Source organism: Balaenoptera physalus (assembly GCF_965194825.1).
Source record: "Balaenoptera physalus genome assembly, chromosome: 13".
Classification (NCBI taxonomy): Eukaryota; Metazoa; Chordata; class Mammalia; order Artiodactyla; family Balaenopteridae; genus Balaenoptera; species Balaenoptera physalus.
The window spans coordinates 9,326,863-9,343,070 of NC_138892.1; the positions used below are offsets into that span (position 1 = coordinate 9,326,863).

At 51.5% G+C, this 16,208-nt stretch overlaps 2 protein-coding genes across 7 annotated transcripts; both read right to left on the reverse strand.

The window, feature by feature from the left end:
* Nucleotides 1-675: 675 nt before the first annotated feature.
* Nucleotides 676-11,236, reverse strand: MIEF1 (mitochondrial elongation factor 1; the record flags this gene model as incomplete). 4 transcript variants are annotated; one of them, XM_082420635.1, is made up of 4 exons in its annotated part: nucleotides 676-2,838; nucleotides 3,765-4,027; nucleotides 4,227-4,404; nucleotides 11,133-11,230. In XM_082420635.1, the coding sequence occupies 3 exons, from the start codon at nucleotides 4,402-4,404 to the stop codon at nucleotides 2,032-2,034; spliced, it is 1,248 nt and encodes a 415-aa protein (XP_082276761.1). In that variant the 3' UTR covers nucleotides 676-2,031. The 4 variants fall into 4 exon arrangements, with proteins under 4 accessions (XP_082276761.1, XP_082276760.1, XP_082276762.1 ...); XM_082420634.1 differs by lacking the exon at nucleotides 11,133-11,230 and adding an exon at nucleotides 5,246-5,389; XM_082420636.1 differs by lacking the exon at nucleotides 4,227-4,404 and having other exon boundaries at nucleotides 11,133-11,236.
* A 5-nt stretch (nucleotides 11,237-11,241) lies between these two features.
* MIURF (mitochondrial elongation factor 1 upstream open reading frame) lies at nucleotides 11,242-13,510 on the reverse strand (the record flags this gene model as incomplete). Of its 3 annotated transcripts, none has more annotated exons than XM_082420745.1 (3): nucleotides 13,351-13,483; nucleotides 11,866-12,059; nucleotides 11,242-11,482 (listed from the first exon to the last, which is right to left on the reverse strand). In XM_082420745.1, exons 2-3 carry the CDS (start codon nucleotides 11,868-11,870, stop codon nucleotides 11,242-11,244), a joined length of 246 nt encoding a protein of 81 aa, XP_082276871.1. In that variant the 5' UTR covers nucleotides 11,871-12,059; nucleotides 13,351-13,483. The 3 variants fall into 3 exon arrangements, with proteins under 3 accessions (XP_082276871.1, XP_082276872.1, XP_082276873.1); XM_082420746.1 differs by lacking the exon at nucleotides 13,351-13,483 and adding an exon at nucleotides 12,631-13,321; XM_082420747.1 differs by lacking the exon at nucleotides 11,866-12,059 and having other exon boundaries at nucleotides 13,351-13,510.
* Nucleotides 13,511-16,208: the final 2,698 nt, after the last annotated feature.

Sequence of the window (16,208 nt, forward strand, 5' to 3'; positions counted from 1 at the left end):
ATTCTTTATCTGAATGAAGACAAACCCATGCTTTTCCAACACATTCAGCCCTCCCCTCTCCCTTCCTTCCAGTGACACCAGATGGGCGCACTGGAAACGTCAGTGCCAGGCTCCACCCCACATCCTCTACACCCTCTGTACATCCTCTACACCAGCCCCCCAGGGTAGCACTCAGGCATATGGAGCGTTTTATAAACTCCAAGTTGATTCTGATGAACAGCCAGGATGGAGGAGCTCTCTCAGGGTTCTGGGTTTTCTATTTTTCATGCTCTCTCAATGTGTTCACACAAATGAAACAACTGAACCATTTTAGGGAAGCTTTGCATGTATATGAGAGAAGAGGCAGGAAGAGTCTCCAAACATAGCCAAGGTTAACCCTAGTTCTCAACCTCCTAATCCAGGACAAAAAAGGGGACAGGAAGCTCTACCTTAAATTCAAAGGGAAGCTAAGGTTTCAATGCTATTTAAAGAGTCATTTCATGGCGCGGTCATTGGGAAGGAATGAGACAGCTGCAGAGAGCTTCACCAGAATCTCACTGATGGAGAGGTAGTAAGAATAAAAATAATAATAGGATTTGACGGCAGGAGAACAAAATACTGGATGGGCAGATCAGAAACAGAATTATCATCAGCCTCTTGGCACAAACAGGAAAAAATAAACACAGAACAAGAAGATGCACTGACATTGTATATTAAACATTCCTCCCCACTCTCAGGATACTTTTTACATTGCAATAAATAGTGCAATTCTAGCAGCGGGAAACAAGAAGGAACGTGGCAAGTACCCACCTCCCTCTCATGTGTGTTTTAGCCACATGCTCTCTTCCTAGGTAGCACCGATTTCCCCAGGTGCTGGGTGAGAGACAGGACAGGGGGAAGAGGTCTGTGCATATGTGCCTGCCCTTTGGCCTCTGGAGGTGCCTGGAGAGTTCAGCAAACACCTCCATCACGTTCCTGTGACAGACACTGGGGAGCGGAGGGCTGGCTGTTGGGCCCGTTCTTGCTCTAAGGCAACATCCTAGAAAGGCAGGGCCTGACGTGGGAGAAACATGGTCACTGACGTTCAGCCGCCTGTACAGCTGAACCTCTAGCACTAAGACTGTGTCCTTGAAGGCCTTGTCCTAATTGGCAAGAAGGTGAGGAAGGGGGCAAACAACAGCCCCTTCCCTCCCGGTCTTTGTCTGACTCCTGCACGCGGTGGTGCTGGGCTGGACCAGCCACAGATGAGGCACAGACATCAAGCACGCAGACCCTCTCCACCACCTCCAGGTTCCTCCACTCTACACTCTCACTGATGGCCACTGAGAAACAGTCTCCGAATAACTCTGCATCCAGTTTATCTTGAGCCCTCACTCCCGTGCGTGGCATCAACAGTGCTCCCATGAGAGACCTTCTTAGCACTTACGGATATGAGTTGGTCAAGAGTTGGGGGGGGTGGGGGGAGATGGGCTTCTTTTCCAGGAACCTGGGTCAAAGGCCAGCTTTTCCACCAGCTTTACCCCTAGAAACCCTAAATACTGTCTGGGCGCTCTCTGCAGAGTTCAGTTTGAAACATGCAATCATAACTTCAGTGACAGTCAACTACAAGGCAGCATCTTGATTAGGCAGATGTGCTCCAGAAAAAAAAGCAAAACAGGTGTGAACAGGTGGAAAAAGAGAAGACACTGAAAAGGGGCAGGTGGCAGGGGCAGGTGGCAGGGCAGACACAGCAGACCCGTGCCAAGATGCAAAACACCAAGTGGTCTCCACAGCTCGGGCCAGTGCTCCACCTTCTCAATTCATTCAAAGAAAAATGAGCCTGGAGCAAGGGGGAGGGGAGGAGTAGGGAGCACAATGCTTGGTAACGAAAATAGAAACGGGTGGTGAGAAAAGAGGAGAGAGAGATGCCTTTCTCATCAGCGTGAAGTGCCCAGGCCGATGACCAGCAAAGATGGGAGGCACCTAGGGACCCTGTGAGGCACCAACTATGGAACCAAGTGTTTCTAACAGAGAATCCAGGGCCTGACCGCCCGACACCTGCCTTCACCTGCCCTATGTCTGCAGCAGCACCTCCGGCTCAGACAGTGAGCAATAGAGAGTGTATCCCAATTCGTCTATTTCCTCAGGGGTGAGCTCTGCAAATAAGTTCACCTTGGGGTTTAGGGCGCTGGGCAGGACTCCGGCCTCTAGGTAGCTGATGAGTCCCCTCAAGGCCTGCAGGAATCGGTCCGCCAGCACATCTGGAGACCAGTCAGCCTCCTCCTGGGCCAAGTGGAGGATGGCGTTGGTGAGCTGGCTGGCGCTGAGGTGGCCCAGGGCCGGAGTGGACTTGCACACGGCCTTGAGGATCTTGAGGCACAGAGAGCGGCAGCCCGAGTCGGCCTGGTCCAGAGCCCGCAAGCGCGCCGTCTCGGCGGGACGCAGGCTCAGCCGCCACAGGTTGTCATACTGGGCTAGCCGGTGTGGTTTGGCCACCAAGACAGTGTCACCAAGGGTCACTGATGGCAGGAAGTCAATGACGAGATGCCTGTCGCGCTCATACTGCACTTCCAGAGTCAGAGCCTCTGGGGGTGGGGCCGGTCGAATCACATAGTCCAAGAGGGACCCGATGGCCGGCCAGTTGATGGAGCCAGCCACTACCTTTTCGAACGTGTCTGCCACTGTCTTTGGAGAGAGGTAGCCCCCTACTACACAGCGGTCCCAGTAACTGCTACCACGAGGAAAGTACTCTGGGTTCTCCCGGCGAACCAGGAAGAAGCCGGGGATGTTCATGATGGTGTCCTCTCCGGGGATACACGACCACAGGTTCTGCTCCAGCACGAGGGGCACGATGAGTTGGATGTGGTCGGCTGTCACCACCTGGTGGAGAAGAATTAAAAAGGTTTTGAGGGATTTAATCTGCTCAAGAGCCAAGTTTCCCCAAACACAGATCCCACCATCTTATATCCCCCCCAACAAAAAGGGAAACTAGGGCTTCCGTGGTGGCGCAGTGGTTGAGAATCTGCCTGCCAATGCAGGGGACATGGGTTCGAGCCCTGGTCTGGGAAGATCCCACATGCCACGGAGCAACTGGGCCCGTGAGCCACAATTACTGAGCCTGCGCGTCTGGAGCCTGTGCTCCGCAACAAGAGAGGCCGCGATAGTGAGAGGGCCGCGCACCGCGATGAAGAGTGGCCCCCGCTTCCCGCAACTGGAGAAAGCCCTCACACAGAAACGAAGACCCAACACAGCCAAAAGTAAGTAAATAAATAATTAAAAAAAAAAAAAAAAAAGGGATATTCCATTGTTTAAAAAAAAAAAAACAACATTTGGGGCAAGCACCAAAGCTGCTTAAGAAGCTCCCTATTAAAAAAAAAAAAAAAAAAAAAAGGGAAACTAAGAATTCTTCCACGTGACTATATCAATTCAGAGTGTGGATTTCAACCCAGGTCTGTCGGACACTGGCGCCCGTGCTCATTCCACACACCACGTTGCCTCTGGACACAGGAGTACACATGACATCCCCCAGGCCTTGACGACCTGAAGGAAAGCCAGAAAGGAAAGATAGGGACAAGAATATAGGAAGGAGGAGGCCTCTGACAGCTTCCTAGAAGTTGTGAGTATGACTAAAAAACAAAAAACATTAAAGGCAGGGATCTCCAAATGCTACCGTAGTATGTGGAATTCAGACGCAGTAGGACTGACCTTTCTGGCAAGCCTGGGGGACTGACCTCCTGTACCAACAGACCTACTGAGAAGCATCCTGGTCAGTACAACCCTGCCCTTCCTAAGAACCCCCTGCTTACCTGCAGGTCATCATAGAGGCTGCCACTCAGGTACATGTCCCGAAGTGGCATGTCAGGCAACTTGGCCCGCAGGAAGCTCCGGAGCTCGGCACATATGTCCACGGCAGCTTGCTTGGCCCGAGCCTGCTCGCCAGCAGGGATGGCCGCCCGCTTCCGGTAGTAAGTAAGAAGTTTCTCCTGCAGGGACATGCGGAGTCGTGACTTCTTCAAGTCTACCTGGCCCTTCCTGGCCAATGGCTTGGGCCGGGGCAGGCAGAATGTATCTGCCAAGGCAAGAGAGAGAGGCACGTGAGCTCTTCCCGTGCTTGCTCATCCATGGCTGCCTCAGCCCCAAAGAAGACGGGCTTGGCACAAAAGGCTAGCATGGTGCCTGGCACGTATGTCCTTAAGAAATGTGTTGAATGCATGAGTAGCACTGAGAGCCCCGAGGTCAGTCCCAGAAGGGGTACCAGCCTTCCTCACCTGTGTCAAAGGCCAAGGAGCCTGTGGGAAGGGCCTGTAAGGACCTACTCAGGCCTGTCTTCATGTCCTTGTTGAGCAATCGGGGGGAGCCCATCCAGTTTGGTTCTTCCCAGCTCCTTTTCCCTGAATGGCTCAGGCGGGTGGGGCTGGTAGGGGCACTGATTGCCCTATCGTACATCTGAAACAGCAGAGAGGACCCAGCACGTGACCGTCTTTCCTATTTCCCTCCTTCCCAGAAGCTTTGCCTTAATGAGTTCAGCTACTATTTTTCAATAACTTTGTTTTATTCTAGATTATGGAATAATTTGCTCCGCACAGAAGATCTCAGGAAATACTAAATGATATAAATAAGAAACAGATTTATCCATAATGTCATAACCCAGAGATAATGGTTAATATTTTGGTATATTTCTTTCTGAAAATATATATTTGTGTAATTAGGATCCTCCTCTGTATATACTTTTGAAAACTGATTTTTTTACATATCATTTTTATCACTCCCCCATATCACTAAAAATGAATCAGTGTTGAACATTATGGTACAATTTCACTGAATGGCTACTCTGTGCCAGGAGTTGTTCTAGGTGCACAGAATAAAGCAGTAATCCAAAGAGACCCAATCCCTGCCCTCATGGAGTTTGCAGTTTAGCAGAGGCATACAGGCAATACACAATCAACAAGCTAAACCACGCAGATACAGGTGTTAAGAAAAGTAAAGCAGGAAGGAGAAATAGGAAAAACGTGTGGTGGGAGTCCTGCTATTTTAAATAAGGTAGTCAGGGAAGGATATTTTGATTATTTGCAATTTTTCACTCGCTGGGATAAACTTTTTATTTGTATCTCCAACAGTTTCTTTAGGGCGGAGTCCTAGAAGTAGATTTACTGAATCCTCTTAAGGTCTCGTCTAATAATGCCAAATTACCAAGTTACATTTCCATTAGCGGTATCGAAGTCTTATTCTAAGTCAGCTCCACTCGGCAGCCTCACCACCTCTCCAACCCCTGGCTGAGTGTACTTACCCGCTTAACCGCCAGCGTAGCAATGCCCAGCATGGCTGCTCCGCCCACCCCCAGCACCAGCCGGGCATTGGAGAGCACAAAATCAATGGCCGTCCCGATGCCATTATCATCCTTCTTGCTTTTGCGCTCACCAGCGCCTGCCATTGCTCACCTGAGGATGAAGGCAGAACACAGCCATCACCACCTCGGACCCTGAGAACCAGCCCTCCTCTTCCCTCCCCCGTCAGGCCGGTCCCCAACAATTTCAGGGTACTCTGTGAGTTCCAGGAACCCAAATCCTCCTGCCTCCAGCGCTCCATGTTCTAGGGTCAGGAGGGAGGTGTCGTGTCCCTTGATGTATCTGGATGCAAGGCGGAGGAAATGATCATGCTAGTCACGGGAAAACCTCCGCGCCAGTCTACTGAGATTACAGAGAGCGATCATAAGCTGTCAGCCCTTTCTCGTGTGAGTGAAGTACCCCGCCCCCACGCAATACAACCCTCCGGACCCCTTCCCAACATTACAACGCAGATCGTATTTTGATCCTCTGACCACTGCTTATGGAAGGTTAGATCTGAGAAGGTGTAAATTAATTAGAGACCCACCTAATCCCATCACATCACTTCACACATAGGGAGGTGACTTGCCAGAGGTCCCAGAGAAAAGCAATGACAAAGCCATATGCAAAACTCAGGCCGCCTCTCAACTCCTAGCATGATGGTTTTTCTACTGTATCATGTTTCCCCTTACCCAAGTCAAACTGTTCCTATTCTACGTATTTTCTGCGAAAAATAATAACAACAACAACACGGACTAAATACCCTGGCACACGGAGACATAACTACAAGTCCATATGTGAGAAAGATCCAAAGAAGAAAAGAACTCTCTGTGGACAGTCCCACTTGACAAAAGCTTTGTTTCTTGGGGAAAGTGTGCAGGGGCACCACAAGAAGCTCAGGTGAGCCTGACACTGCGACAGAGACTGAGAATAAACAAAACGGTCACTGCAGACTCAGCTGTTAACTGGAAAACCAAATACCCACCTGCTCAAGTGTGCTTGGAAAATGAACTAAAAATGTGGTCGCCTACGCGGAGCTCATGGGCACAAAGCAGAAGAGGCTGGCCTCCGCACAGCGCTGGAGCGAGGCGAGCACGCCTTTGCTCCCCGGCAACAACAGGGTCATCCTGACTGAAGCTCCCCTAGTCTCCCAGTAAGCCCATCTCCCATGGAGTTAGAACCCTGGGCCTGACCCAGATAAAGGATGGCAAAGTGGCTCAAATCTGAACACTGCTACTCCTCCTACCTCCCGTGTCCTGTACGCCAGGAACTATGTAGGGAAAAACAGCTGTCTGCCATTCACCAGTACACCTAGAACGGGAGGACAAAGCGGGACGAAATCACTGGTGCCTCTCCCAGTGAGAAGTAACATCCTCTCTAAACCCCTACAACTGGGTGTTGCTAGTGCTGATCGCCACGCCCCTGGCCTCCCGTCAACAAGAGAGAAATATGTCTGCCTCTACTTATTCCAGCAACTGAGTTAACTAAGAGTCGCTGTCAATCCCAAAATTATTTTCTTCCCTAACTAGAGTTCACAGCCATGGCACTTTTCTTTTCTCCACCTTTTACCGTCGATAGGAGCCTCAGGTTTAGGGACCTAATGAGAGACTGCTTGGCCAAATGAAATATACTCCCACTTCAAATGCAGAGCAAACAAGGCTGAGGAGCAGAGTTAAACTCTGTATTTACAGGTGGGGTCAGGCAAGAGCTCTAGTCATCCTCCCTCCAGTGGCCACTGAGACAGAGATGGGACAGAAACTCATCTGAGGCAGAGTAATCCAATCAGGACAAAGCTGATCATTACACAGTTCCCGATACAAAACCATGACCACTGTTTTATTGCTTTTAAAACAAAAGAAACTTTAGGGATGTATTTACAATAGGGAGGACCACCCTCTGAGTCAGGGGTCCCCAACCCCCGGGCCGGTAGTGGTCCACAGCCTGTGAGGAACCAGGCCGCACAGCAGGAGGCGGGTGGTGGGCGAACGAGGAAAGCTTCACCTGCCGCTCCCCATTGCTCCCCGTCGCTCCCATCACTGCCTGAGCCATCATCCCCGCCGCCCGGGCCCGGGGAAAAATTGTCTTCCACTAAACCGGTCCCTGGTGCCAAAAAGGTTGGGGACCGCTGCTCTAAATGATCCTTGCATGTGATGCAGCAGAGCAAGAAGAGCACATTCTCACTCCGCGCAGAAGCCGGAAGGAGCCTCTCTGGTTCCTTGGCCCCTCGGCCCCTCTGATGACTGGTGAGAACAAGGCACTGAGGTGGCATAATAGAAGAGCCTGAGTTTTAGTCGGAAATCTTGAGATTGAGTACTTGCCTTTGAGCCCTAATTAGCTGGGTGACCTCAAATGAGTTTCTTAACCCCTCAGCTATGTAATGGGGATAATGATGTCTGCATGGCCTAAATCATAGGGTTGTAGTGAGGAAAACATATCTGCTAAAATACCGTATGTGAACACTTTATACACCGTAAAAGGACTCTACAAATGTGGGCCATCATTAAGTCTTTTAAGATCTCCATCCACAGGACAAAAGGTCAACTTCCAGAAGGCAGTCAGCAATCCAGACTGTCCTGTGAGTTACATTTTACCTTCTGAGATGGAGCCAGGAATGGCCTATGAAACCCAAGGTGATGCTATCCTGGGCTTGAGACCAAAACTATGAAGTTGAGCAGGCTTGGGAAAAGGCTTTTCTACTCTAGTGCAATATACTCCCCGCCCCATCCAAGGACCAGGTGATGTCAAAGACCTGGTGACCTGGAAGAGGAAAGAACATCCACAGCTCCCATAGGGAGATCAAAGTTTCTATTCTAAAACTGAACTCAATCTGTTCCAGTTGAAACTACTTAACCACAGTCTACCGTCCACTCAGGCTCTGCCGCACTAGCTGGGAGCCTGCGGGAGGTGGGAGCTCTGCCTGGCAAGGAGAGGGGCCTGGAGGAGCCCTGTTGTTTAATGGGTTTAGTTCCAGTTTTACAAGATGAAAAAGTTCTGGAGATCTCTTGCGCAACAATATGAGTATTCTTTTTTTTTTTAATTTGTTTATTTATTTTTGGCTGCATTGGATCTTCGGTTGCTGCGCACGAGCTTTCTCTAGTTGTGGCGAGTGGAGGCTACTCTTCATTGCGGTGCGCGGGCTTCTCATTGCTGTAGCTTCTCTTGTTGCAGAGCACGGGCTCTAGGCACGCGGGCTTCAGTAGTTGTAGCACGTCGTCTCAATAGTTGTGGCTCGCGGGCTCTAGAGCGCAGACTCAGTAGTTGTGGCGTACGGGCTTAGTTGCTCCGCGGCATGTGGGATCTTCCCGGACTAGGGCTCGAACCCGTGTTCCCTGCATTGGTAGGCGGATTCTTAACCACTGCGCCACCAGGGAAGTCCCTACAATATGAATATTCTTAACACCACTGAACTGTACACTTACAAACAGTTAAAATATTGAAAAAAAAAAAAAAGAGGAGGCGGAACACTGACCTGGTGGGCAGGGCTAAGGATGGGGAACGTGAACTCTAGGCACATTTCAGACAAGTTGTTTAACCTGTCTCCTTAGATACAAAAATGGGAATAGAAATACTCATCACCGCATTACAGTGGGAATGATGAGTAATGGAGGCCCTGTATCTTCCTAGGATGACAGCACAGAACTGTGGAAATTCCAACTTATTCTCCTTGAAAAGGCCATATGACTTAAACATCTGGCTTGAGTAAACTTGAGAAGAGCTAACATATACTGAGTGTGTACCATGTGCTGGGCATTTTACACCTATTAGTTCCCTTGATCCTCACAACAATCCCATGAGATCAGTCACATTGTTATCTCCAACTTACAGATGAAGAAACTGAGGCAGAGGTTAAGTAATGGCCCAAGGTCACCATGTCAGAAAGTTGTGCAGCCAAGAGTTGAACCTAGAGCTCACGGGGCTGGGGAGTAGTTTACAGGGGTCCAAGTAGCCTGCAGCCCCTCCTCGTGCACGTCTCCTCTCCACTGACCACTCGGGCTCGGCCATCCGCTTCCCGGGGGCACTGTGGCTCATTCCCTGCTGTGTCCTCAGGGCCAGCAGTATTCGACACGTAGCAAGTATCTGTTGCATGAATGAGCTACTGAGTCTATGGCTTTTTTTTTCTGGGCGGGGGGGTGGGGGTGGCGGTGAGGAGGTGGTAGCAGCACCTGTAACCCAACTCAGTCAAGAGACGAGGAACACAAAGCCTTCGGTGTTCACTTCCTCTCTCCCTGGGCAGGCAGGCCCTTGTGGGCATCATCTCTCACCTGGCCCTTTACTCCCCAAAGCCAGTCTGCCCATCAACCTGAGTGGCCGAGGAGGACCCAAAGCCACTACGTCAGGCTCCTCCTCCTGCTTTCCCTCCGTTAAAAACAGCGCCGTCCACCCAGCTGGCACGCCTCACACCTCACGGCCATCGCTCGCTCCTCTCTCCTCCTGCTGCGCCAGCTTCCGCCTGGAGAAGTCCGCTGCCGCACACCGTGTGCTCACGAGCCACCCCACCGCCGCAGTCCCTCCAGCTCACCTGGTCAGAGCCGCGGCCTCTGGTATCCCCTGCCAGTGTATTCTCCATGCTGCCACGGCCACGATCCCTCACCCACGCCATTCCCCTGCTGACAAAGCTCTAATGCTCCCCCTCTGTCAGATATCACGACCTCCTCAACAGGGGATTCGATGTCCTTCCAGACCTGGTCAGGCCTCAACTCTGGTCACCTGCCTTACAGGTGCACCATTCGAGCCACTCTGGTCTCAGGTTTCCAGACTATAAAATGTGGCAGTCTGTGTTTTCACCTCCACACTTGCTCATTGCCCGTCTGCCCGGCAAGCTTCTATTTCTCACCTGAGGCAGACCTCAAATGTCCTCTTTTCTGTAGCCACCTGTGATCCCTCCACCGCCACCCCGCCCCCAAGGCACGGTTTTGGCATCATCCCTGTCTCCAAGCTCTTTACCCGACCTCTAGTACAGAGCTGTTTGCCCTGGAATTACCTCCCGCCGATCTCCACATGAGACCCGTCCCTTGATGGGCCACATCGTTCATCTCCACCTCAGAGCCTACCAGAATGCCAGGGCCAGAGAAGGCCCTCTGGGAAGTTGCTGAATTAAATACAATCATTTGGTTACAGTGGGACTATCACACTGGCATGGGAAGTAAATAGAACTAACATACCACTGGCCAAGAACCATTCCAAGTACTTTGTGTGCATTATCTCTTTTTTTTTTTTGGCCACACCGTGCAGCCCTCAGGATCTTAGTACCCGGACCAGGGATTGAACCTGGGCCCTCAGCAGTGAAAGCGCAGAGTCCTAACCACTGGACCGCCTGGGAATTCCCGAGTTGTCTCATTTAATTCTTGCAATAAGCTGAAGAGGTTAGGTACTGTTATTTCACAAATGAGGGAATGGAGGCCTAGACAGATTTAGTGATTTACCCTAAATCCCACAGTTGTTAGTAGCAGTGCCAGGAAGGCACCGTCCTCCAAGGTCTGTACACTATGTTTGCTTTAGAGACTGTTGCAACAAAGTCTAGTTATGTTTGGGGAAACATGATCTTGCCCTCAATAGAAGTGAATCTACCAAAGAATGAGGCAGCCAGGAACTGAGCTCTAATAGTTTTAACCAATGTCTTTTCTAGCATTTTCATATGTAAAATGTTTTATGAAACAAAATGGTCTCCCGGTGGGGCCTGAAACTCAGGGCCTTTTTTTTCTTAACAAGGGAACATACTTCTGTTAATATGTTGTATTTCCTCCATTGATTTATGACTAAAGGACTCTGGTCACTAAAAGGAAAGGTTCTCCCTCTCCTGGTCCCCTGCAACAGAAAAAATGAAACCTATAGGAACAAGGGCCTACCTACCTGAGGCTTCTTACCGCATCTGTGAGGTGGAGGTGGGAGAGAGGCAGGCGTGTCTATGGAAGGCACTTTTGTCCTCTTTCCCTTGGAATTAGGATGGGAGGAGAGGATCCTACATAATCCCTCCCAGTTTGCTGTGGAGGAATGCCAGGCCCTTTTCCAGCTGCCTCTCCCGGGCCGCAGGATCCTCTAGCTTCTGATTTTTCCGGAACTCACGGCGGATGGAGGCAAGGTAGAAGTCTCGATCAGTGTAGCGAAGCTCTCGGCCTTGGCGCAGCAGAGCCCGGTAGAGACTCAGCACCGCCTCTCGGCTCCATGGGGCCATGGGGGAGTGACAGGGGCTGGGCGTCAAGCTATATGCAGAAGGGAAGAAAGAGAAGCCTAGAATCAGAATTAATGCTGGAAGGGCCTGTGGAGACTATCTAATTCAGTAGTTCTTAATCTAGGTCTCAGAGACCCCCGCAAGATCACAATATGACTTAGTGGCGGGGCTGGGACTATATCCCAGCCTACCGACTCCTGCTCCTGGGAAACTGCCGGTTACGCTGAAAGGCCAGGGCTTGGAAGCTGGGCTGTGTGTGCTTGAATCTTGGCTCTGCCACTTGTTTGCCATATAGCTTTGGGCAAAGTACATAACCTCTCTGAGCATCAGCTTTCTCACTTTTAAAATACAGATAATGCTATCTACCTTTACATATTGCTATGCATCAATACTATATACACTAACAGTACTTACCACATAGGGTTATTCTGAGAATTGCCTGAGATATCACTTGTAAAGCACCTGTAACAGAAGTTCACCACAAGGGGTGGTCTAGAGTCGTTGGAGACGAGGGGTCTCAGTCTTACTTGAATCCTGGCACCACCGCTTATGAGCTCATTACCTTGGGCAAGTTTCTTAACCTCTCTGGGCTTACCTTAGTTCCTCATCTGTAAAATGAGGATTAAAATTGTATTTACCATATGGTTTGTATGAGGATTAAATGAGTTAATGTATGTAAACGTGGTTAGAATAGCACTCGGCATATACTAAGCAGTCTATCAGGGACAGGTATCAATATTATTAATGCTACCTACCCTCGTTTGTAAGTGCTCGATAAGTATTAGAATTAGATACACATAAACTGTCACCAGCTTCCTCCCGTAACAATAAAGTCTTACACAATCACAGAGGGTTACCATCTGTAAAGTGCTTTGTCATCCATTATCACATTTAAACTGAGGACTTTATAAAGTAGCCAAGGTTCATAACAAGAAGCCTTAACGCTTATGGAGTGTTTACTATGTAGCACGCATGGGCTAAGCAGATCCCACGTGACAACTCTTCTCATTCCATCAACAATCCCAGTGTCGTCAGTATCCCCATTTTAAGTGGAGGAAACGGACGCTCCCAGAGGGAAGTAACTTGCCCACAGGCACCCAGCTATAAAGGGGGGGGGCACTCCTGACCCCCAACTCTGACTGCCTGTGTAATGATAACTACTATTTGCTGGGATCTTACCATGTGTACAGCACTTCCAGGTGCTTTACAAACTTTCCCGGCACAGCGCCTGGCACATACCAAGGGCTCAAAAAAGAAACTGAACGAAAGAGGGAACCCTCACAACGTCCCTGTGTGGAAAAAAGCATCATCCCTCTTTGTGAAATTAAAAACTGAGACTGAGTGGAAGAGGTATTTGACTGGTAAAAAGGTCTGGACTTTGGGCCCAAAGTCGGCTAGCCATCAGCCTCCGGCCTTCGTAACTTGCTGCGCGAGCTCGAGGAAGCCACTGTCCGCGTCCCTTTCTCCTCAGGTGTAGAAGAGCGCCCCTCGGCCCCAAGGGCCTCCCGGAGTGGGAGAGATGAATCCAGAAATCAACAGGAAAAGTGCTTTATGAAGTAGGAGGCGATTGTCACGCGAGGGCTCTTACTACAAGGTCGATCGGCGAGTGGACCGCTGGGCCCCGGCAGGTCCCCCCGACCCTGCGGGGCGTCGCACCGAGGCGGGGTGGAGAGACCCCGAGGCTGGGGCAGGCCGGCTCAGGCGCCCCGGGAAGGCTCCGGAGGCTGAGGCGGGGCCCCGGAGCGGCCTCCAGGGGAAAGCCCAGGGCGGGCTGGGGCGAGACCCCCGACGACCAGGCCGGTAGCCCGGACCCGGGCCGGATGGGGGGGCCCAGACAGTGGCCCTGAGAGAAGGCGTGGCGAGCCCCCGACCCCGGCCCTCACTCCAGCCCTCACTCACCTGCGGACCGCGCGCGCTTCCACTCCTCGGGATTCGCCTCTCGCCCGGTATCTCTCCTGGGGTCACCCACCAACATGGCCCCTTCACTTCCGGGACACGACCTTGCGCACGGAGCTGAGGAGTGGGACCGAAGAGAGCCTGGAGGCAGGCGGGGACTGGAGGACTTCCGGTCTTCCAGGCCTACGCCTCTCTAGGGGTGGGGCCAGGAGCCGCGTCAGGCTACGCCCCTTGCGCGGCTCCGCCCCACGGGCCGGAGTCCCTCCTCCGTAAGTGACGTCACCTAAGGACGGGCCGGCCGAGGCCATTCGGGCCCCGCCCACCCATTCGGGCCCCGCCCAGTCGGAGGGCCGAGGAGCGGTGGTTCGGGTTGGGTAGAGCTGGGGAAGGCCGGTTGCAGCCGTTGTGCGGCGTAGTCCCCCAACCTGCTGCCAGCTCTGTAGCCTGTCAGGCCCCAGCACTGTCTGCTGATCTCGGGCTGGAGCCATGGGCGTGCCTGGGGGAGGTTTAACACTAAGGGTATTCCCTATCGTGGCTTTTAAAGGTCTTCCGTTTTGTCAGACGGCTTTCTTTTCATCCCTCCGTGCTGTTCCCGCACCCCTGGCAAGGACCTACCTTTCAAGGTCCCCTTCAAATGTCCCCCTCTAGAAGTCTTTTACAGCCCCTTCCTCGCCCCTCATCCAACACACTTAGGTGTCTCCTTTGGGCCCCACAGAAATGTCTGCACGCCACCGTTAGGGCTTCGCTCCTTCAACAACGAAACGTGTTTATTGGCGCCTGTTATTTGCCAGGCACTGTTTTTTAATTTCTGCATTAGTTTCTGTCTCTCATCAGATTTGAGGGCAGGAACCATGTCATTATGGAATCCGTAGAGGGAGAGGGAAAGAGGCAGGCTTTGGAATCAGGCCCAGGCGGCTCCAGATGCAGCTCCACCACTTAAGGACAGCTGCCTGCCCTCTGACAACTTTCCTAACCCCCTCAGCCCCTCTCCGCTTTTGTGAGGATTTAAAAGACATCTATCAGGAAGGGGTGGGCACTTACACAGAGCAGATGCCCACCCATCCATTTATTCTTGCACAAATCCTTGTTTGGGGTGTCTAGTGTGCAAAGCACTGCCACAGGCATTGCAGGGAACAGAGAAATCAAGTCCTCATCTTCTAGTGGGGGTTGATGTGAGAGGAGGTGATAAGGGCTGGGAGGAGAAATACTGGGTGAGAGGATGGAGAGAAAGGAGTTGCTTTTTTTCTTGGAGTGTTGCTGGAAGGCCTGTCTGATAAGGGGACCTGAGCAGGACCTTCAGGAAGGGCATTCCATGTGTTGGCCCTCAGGTGGGCCCTCAGGCTGTCCTAGGAGCAACAGGGAGGAGGCCAGTGCATGGGGAATAGCGTGAGAGCGTGAGCAAGGGCGGGGGGGGAGGCGGGTGGGGAAGAGGCAGGACAGGGGGTCCTTATCAGGGGCAGGGGAGGGGAAATCTTGCTGGGACAGGAGCCACCAGAGAATCTGGAGCAAAGGAGTGATGGGACCTGACTTCCATTTGTTTGTTTGTTTATGGTGAAAAAATTTATATTTAGAATTAGCCAGCTGGATGCAGTTTAGATGATCCCAATTTTGTTGGCACCACCCCAAGCATCATAGTCAGGGCCAGTTAAACATATGCCTTCTTCTTTCCATCAGACCCCATCAGGGTGTTGGCCTTGGCTATGTGATGTCATAAAAGTGTCTTCCCAGCCTGTTTGATACGTGTTGATGGCCTTGACCTCCACAGTGAACACAAGTGCGTTGCTCTCTTCTTCATGGCAGACTCAGTGGTCTGGGGAACGTGGTGTTGGTGTAGTGGTCAAGCTTGTTTCTCCTGGGGGCGCACGTCCGAGGATATTTAGGCTGCGGTTGGAGCCGCTGTGTCTTTTGTGTGTGTGTCTGTGGATTCATTTCAGCACTGCCTTCTTGGCCTTCAAAGTCTTTGCTTTGGCTTCAGCTTTGGGAGGGCAGGGGCTTCCTTCTTCACTTTCGGCACCATCTTTGTGAAATGGGTCCCTGACTTCCATTTTTCACAGGATCAGTCTGGCTTTGAGACTAAGGGGAGGATGCAAGGGCTAAAGCAGGGAGACTGGTCAAGAGGCTGCTGCAAAGCCACAGGGGAGAGAGGACAGGGGTTCAGACCAGGGTGGCAGTGTGGAGGGGAGTGGCAGTGTGGAGGGGAGTGGTCAGATCCAGGAGGTATTTGGAGGTAGAACCACAGAAGTTGCTGATGTGGGGGTGAGATAGAAGGGTCACCCGTGGCTTCGGGGTCCTGCCTGAGCAATTGCCCTGCTGCCCCTCTGCTCCAGTCTATTCAGGAGCATCTTCCAGGCCTTTCAAATTGCTAAAAGAAGGCAGTTTTCCAGGGCCCTAGGGTCCCCACTCAGGTAAAGGAAGACTTTCCATGGCATAGGGAGCCCCATCAATACTGGGGAGACTGTGAACCCCTGGAACCTCTAGGAAAGGGAGGGGCCCAGATGGGGGTCTTGAGGAGGCTTAAGATTTAAGAGCAATAATGCGTGTGGCATTTGGGATCTTAGGCATCATTCCCCCAGGGCTGGCTTGGTGTGGGAAAAACACTCACACTGAGACGGCACCAGCCTCTACATCTGCCTTTATTAAGCATCTCTTGTATGTCAGACACTGGATTGAGTAGTTTACACATGTTGTATTATGTCTAATCCCAACAACCCTGTTTGGTCAGCATGATTATCCTGATGATGAAAACCAGAGCAGAGAAAGATTCGGGCATTTCTCTAAGACACTGAGCCAGGCAACCAAAAAGCTCGCTGTGGAGCCCAGGTCTGTCTTACTCCGAAATGTGTGTTCTTTCCGCTCTTCGA